General features: G+C 38.9%; 1 protein-coding gene across 1 annotated transcript; it reads right to left on the minus strand.

Moving 5' to 3' along the window:
• Window positions 1-569: 569 nt before the first annotated feature.
• Window positions 570-7,357, minus strand: LOC104957661 (histamine H3 receptor). The gene is made up of 3 exons (XM_010785313.1): window positions 7,080-7,357; window positions 6,324-6,490; window positions 570-1,770 (listed from the first exon to the last, which is right to left on the minus strand). The coding sequence occupies exons 1-3, from the start codon at window positions 7,321-7,323 to the stop codon at window positions 1,018-1,020; spliced, it is 1,164 nt and encodes a 387-aa protein (XP_010783615.1). The 5' UTR covers window positions 7,324-7,357; the 3' UTR covers window positions 570-1,017.
• Window positions 7,358-8,147: the final 790 nt, after the last annotated feature.

The raw sequence follows: 8,147 nt of genomic DNA on the forward strand, positions 1-8,147 counted from the left end.
CCGTCGCCAATCTCGAAGATTGACTTCACTCCATGTAGCGTTGGAGACAGGCTCAGGCACTGCGCACACAGGAAGCTGTACGGGTTAATGGTGACATCTAGTGGCACATACTTAAACATGCATCCGCTGATCACAGTAAATTGTATTTTGAAATAGTTTGTAAACATTTGACTTCTCTCATTTAAAGCCTAATACTTTCTATCATACATACTTAAAGAAGGAAAAAAACCATTAAAATAAACATTTTTACATTGTTCTAGTTTTTTTTTACAGAACAGCAACCAATCCATTTGTTTATTATTAATGAGCAGACAGTACTCAGTTTGTAGAGAAATCCATTATTTATCTACTGTATAATAATGTGCCCCAAACATAGAGAAATATAAGGTTTCATTAAACACTTTGATTTACGTACATTTATACTTAATTGCACTTTTTGTTTTCATCACAGTGCTTCTGTAATATCAATAGTTAACGTTCTAACAGTAGAGGGTGATAGCGATCTATTTTAGTTAAGATGAATCAAGGTTGTCATAGTGAGATCTTTTAATGAACACAAATCCTAAATATATATATTTTTCAATTACAAGGTACATGCAGCATAACATAAACTCAACAACATAAATGAAGTGACACTATCTAGCCCGTATTGCACTCAATCAAGACAAATGCCAACTCTAGAACTTTTTCTCACATGTTAAAACTCTACTGCACTAATAATCACCATATGTTTGTGATTGTGTTCAGATTTCTAGACAGTTACTTACTTTCATGCTGTTACACATTGTATACGTAAACACAGTAAATACATACACTACTGTACAACATCAACCTTTTATACATTTAAACACTGAAAAGCACAATTGTCAACTAAATATTATGGACTTTTGACAAATTATGATGCACAGTTTATCTGCATCTGCTGAAACGTTGTAATTTATGGGTTTGGATGTAGAATATTTCCATGGTTGGTTCTGGCACAATGTTCATCCCCATGCTTCTGTGGGTATCTGCGTGTCACTGGCCAAGACGAAGGACAGATGATTGGGGAGTATTATGCCTCTTTGGGCAGAGAATCCTGCTAAAGGCCCTGCGGAAGCTACTGTGGCAAAGTGGGTACAGGCACGGGTTAATAGCAGAGTTGAGCCACAGGAGCCAGAAGGTGACCTCGTACCAATGATGCTGGATGCACCGCCCTCTGCAGGCAGCACGGATGATCATCAGTAGGGTGTACGGTGCCCAGCAGATGGCAAACACACACACTATGATGGCCAGGGACTTAGCAATTTTCTTGTCCCTGGACAGGCGGCTAGGATGGGCAGCCCTGCTGGTCGAGTGATCTAGTTTACCCAAGCTGGGAGAGGAGGACTGGGAGTGGATAGAGCCTCTTACAGCCAGTTTCATCCCAACCTCGGAGTTGTGGGACAGGGGGATATCTTTCCCCTGGGCAGAGGCAGTTTTGCTCAGTTGAAGGTGGAGCTGGGCCTCCCTGCTGTGGAACCTCCTCTTGCGAATGCTGAGGTAAATGCTGAGGTTGAAGAAAGCCACAGAGATGAAAGGAGAGAAAAACTCCAGCATGGAGGCACTCAGCAGGAAGTACCAAGAGTAATAGAACTCCGCAAAACACTCATCCTTTGGAACGCTGCTTCTGCCCACCACCAACTCCCAGAATATGATAGCTGGGCCATACAGGACAAAGGCTAGCACCCAGACAGCAATCATCTTGATTATGGCTTGGTGAGTCATGCCCTGTCGTGCACGGTAACTTACCTGCAGTAAATATAAGGAGAAATAAGAAAATATGCTGAGAGGTACCGCCAGGGGGTCCCACAATTGTATTAGTTATTGCTGCATCCTACCATTATTGTAGAAATGGGGGAAAATAACAATGTGTTTAGCCATAAAAAGGTAGACAATGTTCATTTAACAGCAGCGATTGAAGAGGTATTCAAATTAAAAGGGGAGTTAAACAGTATAAAAAGGTGCATTTGTATCCAGCAAAATGTGACTGTCTTAAATAAAGTGATAAAAGTAGTAATATAATTCAGTCTAAAATTTGAAACACATAGTGATGCATTAATTTGTAAGCATGATAAGTAGTGGTGTAACTGTAACTGGCAGATAAATGCATGGGAGTAAAAGTCTTACATTTCCTCAAATAGCAGAAAGTTGATCTGAGAGTTTCACAATATAATGATCTGTTTGTGGAACCACATAGCATGTTGTGAAACGGAAGTGAACTTTACAACATCCTGACATCATGCACTAAAGAAAAGTGTTTAAATTAGTACTAAGTCAATGGTACACCTCTTATGAACACTTGTCTGAATTAGTGTCACATCCTATGTCCCTGTCCACATTCTTGTTCAACGGGCAGCGTACTTCACCCCTCTCCAGCTTTGAATTTATGCCCCTGTTCTGAATGACAAAAAATGAAGTGCAGTTCCAACAAAGAAGATGGAAAATGGTTCCACTTATGTTTGTATAAATTAATCGGTATACAGTAATTATTGCCCCTGGTTCATGTGGTTATGTTGCCCTGAATGGACAAGAATCAGGTGTGCTCATCAGAATCAGAAGTACTTTAATCCTCCTTGGGGGACATTGATTTTCGAGATAGATGTTCCTTTATAAAATGAATATAATAAAAGATGGATAGGAAAATATAGACTCCTCCTGAGAGCTTATAGGGATTAATTTTAGCCCCATCCTATAATTGTGAGATACACAATATATTTTATAATACTGTGTAGTTTGTTAATGGGCTGACATAAATGGACAAACATATGCATATAATATGACTCTGTCTTTTCTGTCAAAAGCATAACTTTGTGTCATGTGGTTGTTGGCGATCCTTTGTCTTTCATTGTTCAGAGAGAATGCTTTTAGGAAAATGCTGCTTGGCAGCCGGTGGCCTGTTTCTGCTGTGATTGATCTCTCCAGGTTGGAAGGACCATGGCACGGAGGAGGATCTCTATGATCAAAGCTAGCTAATTAAAGAAGAGGCTTCCATCTCTCTGGTGTTATTTGTATTCATTGCTCTGATGTTAAGTGTTTGCTTGTGAAAGGAAACAGAACACTCTCTTTGTCTCCCATGCCAAGCCTCATCCCACCTTTGGGTTTACACACGTGTGTAGGATGCAGTCAGTCAGCTAATGCACAGACAAGCCCCAACGAGAGGTTCTAACAGCTGCAGAGTTTTGGACATGTTTGCTAATCACTAGATATGTGCCAAGACGGGCAGCAAATAGAAAATGATAATAACTGATGCTATTTAATTGGGCTTCAGAAAAGGTATGCCGCGGAGGAGCGTTGCACAGACATCGATTAAATGATTTTAATCAACTGAGGCGGTAATAATAAGTAATTTAAGGCACAAAAGAAGTTTTTTTTATTTTGAGTTTGTCAACACAACATTCAAAGTTGCCCCCATCACAGGTCAGATTTACTCTCGTATTTTACAAGCTTTGTCATTTTGTCTTGTTATGTTTGTATGTTCTTTGAACGGTCCCATTTTCGTAGTTTAGATGCATACTTATGACGTGGCATCTGATTATAGAGGTTGAAGCTCAGTCACATCCCACATACTACCAAATGAAAAGAAAAAATACAGGCAGAAGGTGAGATCACGGACACCACCACAAACTTCTACTGCTTATTGATTTAGAGAAAGGCTCCATTATACCTTTAACAAAATATGTTCGGCCTCACTCATTGCTATGTTTCCTGAAGTACAAAAGTTGTGAGGTATTGTTTTTTTAATCTACACATTGTTTTTAGGAAAATCGTACTCATTGTGCCTTTAAGTTTAGTATACATATTACACCATTGGCGTCCTGCGTATTTTCTGGTAAGCCATAGTGCAGTCCAAAGTCAAAATGTGACTTTTTTCATCTTCGTCATGGGGAAGGGCTATAATTAGGGGTGGCACTGGGCCTGAATGGGTCAGGAATGATTAACCTCTGCAGATGGGCACTTTTGGGAGAATGAGGTGGTTCTGCCCCTACCAATGACCTGCTCCCAGCTAGCAGGGAACGTTCTCACAACTTTGGCTAACGTTACCTACAGGTTCTAATAATGTTTTAAAGAAACGTTTTAATCTGATGTTCAAAGAACCTTTTTAGGATTTTTATTATTTCAAATAATGTTCCTATAAGGTTTAAGGTGAACTATGAGATAACGTTTTAACTGCAACATTCAGAGGATGTTTTGAAGATGTTATTGAGGCCTGAGATGACAGAAAGTTTTTTATAAAACGTTCCTTTAATTTGATGTATTAACAAAGGTGGAACGTTTTGCCTGCAACATTCTGAGGATGTTTTTTTGACGTTGTTAAGGTAAAACATTCCCTCAATATTACATGATAACAAAAGAAGAACATTTTCAAAGCAACATTCGGATAATGTTTTCAGGAGGTTATTCTTTTTTTATAAAACGTTCCTGTGATGGCAAATATTAACACAGTCATGGTCAACGTAAGATTTATTTCTAGAGCGCTTTAAAAAACAAACTTGTTGCATTTGAAAAGGATGTTTTAAAAAATCTGATGTCACCACATTTTCCTTTTGAAAAAAAACAACAAGCATGTAATTGATGATAAGCTGTAAGCAGATATTGCATGTTTGTGTTGGCATGTGTGAGTTCGCAGCTAGACATTTTTGGTTTTAAAAACATTCTGAGAATGTTATCATTCATTGTTCTAGGAATGTTTTCAGCAGGAAGTTTTATTTTGGTTCCCAGAATGTTCTTCTGAAAGGTAGGATAACGTTCTTTAAAAACATTCTTGAAATGTTTGGTGATAACCCTCTTAAGGTGTTTTTGATAACCTTCTTAAGATGTTTTTGATCACATTGTTAGAACATTATGCCCTACTGTTCTTAAAACGTTTTCAGCGGGACGTTTTTTTTTGGTTGCCAGAATGTTCTTCTGAAAGGTAGGATAACGTTCTCTAAAAACATTCTGAACATATTTGGTGATAACTTTCTTAAGATGTATGAGTGCATTGAGACAATGAATAGGACGTATAAACACGAATTTCCAAGCCAATATTCACTCACATGCACTTATAATCACACTAAGGTATGTAGGCCCACAGTATTCATAATATCATATGTGTAAAATATCAGAAAATAATCACACTTTATTTCTGACTATAAAGGTTGTGTCTCGTATGTAGGTTCTAACTGTTAGATAAGCTATCTGTCCGTTTGTGGTTTGTGAGGGCTGCGTATAAACAGTGTCCACTGTTTATGCATAGTGGATAAAAATCGTTACCCCCCCCCCCTGCCCGCTGGTCTGCTCTACACAGCTTTGAGCTATCTCCAATGAACCTGCAACCTGCTCATTAGCCACACTTTGATAGCCTGCCGCCTGCACTCATTCCCTTCCGGATTGTTGCCGTGAACGGTTTGTTGCGTGCCGCACTAGCTTTTTGCCAGCATATTCTTTGACAACTTTGACTGCTTTTGCCTCACTCTAATTGGTATGTCTCTCCCAGGAGGAATCCAAGGCCTTCCACACTCCTAAGACCAGCCAGGCCTCTCTACCCACCCTGGAACAACTGTTTACACTGCCGCCATAACCAACCTCCACTCCCAGCTCCCCTTTTCTAATAAACAAATGTTACTTTCACCAGCTGATTCCGAGGCTGATTCTGGGTCCCCTCCAGTACATTAGACTTGTACTAGCTGCTAGTCGCATTTAAAAAAAAGAATGTTTTTAGAGAAAGTTATCATACCTTTCAGAACAACATTCTGGGAACTAAAATAAAACATCCAGCTGAAAACGTTTTAAGAACAGTAGGGCATAATGTTTGAACAATGTTATCAAAAACATCTTAAGAAGGTTATCAAAATCATTTTAAGAAAGTTATCACCAAACATTTTAAGGATGTTTTTAGAGAACGTTATCCTACCTTTCAGAAGAACACACTGGGAACCAAAAGAAAACTTCCCGTTGAAAACATTCCTAGAACAGTGAATGGTAACATTCTGAATGTTTTTAGAACCAAACATTTCTAGCTGGGTCACCGGTCAGAAATTAAGCCACAGGCCACAAGCAGTAAACATTTATATGGCTCAAAGAAAAGGACTGTTCAACATTTGACATTATGCTTTGAATGAATCCTTTACTCATATAAAGAAAAAGCCAATTTATTACGGTCTGAGACGAGGAAAGTCAAGTAAGTTTACCTTAATGTGACTATGACATAATTTCAGATTGTTTAATAAATATGGCCGGTAAGTACGCCAGGAGTCACAATCCTGAATTACTTTTAATGGCTGTGTGCAGTACAGATGTGAGGCGCAGGATATTCCACTCACTGCTCTGGTGACGGACAGGAAGCGGTCGTAGCTGATGAGGACAATGTTGAAGACAGATGCAGAACAAAGGAGGTAGTCCATGACCAGCCACAGCTTGCACAGTCTGCGGCCGAGTGTCCACTTTCCTGTGAGGATGTAAGGCATGTACACTGGGATGCAGAATGCCCCTACAGAAACAATTAGTGTGAGGGATTTCAAGGCATACACACAGAACGTCTTCAATTATGCACATTAAAAATGCTTAATGGGGATGGGGTGGTGGGGCGCCTTTAAGTAAAGTGATACCTTAAAATATGTTTACCTTTATGAACTAAAGGGAATAAGGTGAGTGAATGCGAAAGGTCATAGAAATATTGCATTACAAAATGTTTCATTAGTGCCAAATAATGAAAGAGAGAAGAAGTAATAATAATAATAATTTCAATTTCTATAGCGCCTTTCACGAAACCCAAGGACGCTTTACAATGGGAAGTGTTTCCAAGACTTTCCACTTATTATATTGGTTCCATCTGTTAAACTAATTAACAGCTGCCTAATTCATGAATTAAGTCCTACTCAGCTATACTTAGTAGTATACACATTTAGACTACAGGGAGGACCAAGGCAGGCATAATCAGTCAGTAATCAGGCATATATCAACATGGGTACATCATAGCAAATCATGAAAATAGTATTTATTTCAGAAATAGCTAAATATGCATGCATTAAACTTCACTCAATATCCGGTCTCTACAGAAAAACAAATGCTTGACTTACCTACAAGAAAATCTGATATTGCCAAATTCAGGAAGTAGTAATTACATTGTGTCCTCAAACTCTTGTCCACTTTAAAAGCGAAAATGACCAGTGCGTTGCCCAAAACTATCACAACGTCCAAAGTCACCATCATTACCATCAAAATGACAAACATAGGTCCTGAAAAGACGAAGCTGCTCTGGACTCTAGTTGAAGTGTTGTCAAAATAGTACCCGCTGAAGTTGGATTCAGTTTGTTCCACCATGGTCCTGATATAATGGTGAGGCTGCTGTCGTTATATCCTCAGTAGACCAGCGCTGATAATAGTAAGCCTGCAACAGGTGCCAGGCGAATAGACACTGCATCCAACACCCCCATGCATGCTCTGAAAGCTGCGCTTTCCTGTTCAAACTGAGCACAATGTTCAAGAAAATCCACGAGAGAGCGCACAACGCGCTTCAAAAAACGCTGTCTGGACACTTGATGAATTACGCATTTTATAGCGAAAGGTAAGGTACAGCGTTAATGTACTTCTTCAAGCGAAGAATATCTTAATTTAGCACACATTGTATGTAATGCCATTTTATGGCTGTCAAGTAATTCCAAACACTGACACGATGTGTATTGTCGAGATAATCAACTGGCTCGAGGAGATTTACAATATAAAACGCCACAGAAAAGTTGTGTTCTCTTCTGCACAATCAACAAGTTAGTTGTCGTATTAAAGCAACAGGGTGAAAAAATAGGTTTTGGAAGTTCATGATTGAAATTATTTGCACTAATATTTGCACTTTTTTCTCTCTTTCTTTTTTCTCAATGCTGTCAGCAGGGTAAACTGATCCATGGGATTTTTCCCTGCCATTATCCATTAACTGATCCTCATTTGATTCCCACAGACACACACAATTGGCTTGCATATGCACACCACCAGACAAGCAGTCATTCTACAGAAAAGGTGGAATCTGGGTGATACAAATCTGCTGGAATATATTCCTTCTAAACACATCTAAAACTTGTTAAATAGCAATAACTAACTCTTAACTTGATTAATCCACAACAAGTAGAGCTTAAAGTATTTTTATTATTTTT

Source organism: Notothenia coriiceps, unplaced genomic scaffold (genome assembly GCF_000735185.1).
Source record: "Notothenia coriiceps isolate Sejong01 unplaced genomic scaffold, NC01 NC01_scaffold00027532, whole genome shotgun sequence".
Classification (NCBI taxonomy): domain Eukaryota; kingdom Metazoa; phylum Chordata; class Actinopteri; order Perciformes; family Nototheniidae; genus Notothenia; species Notothenia coriiceps.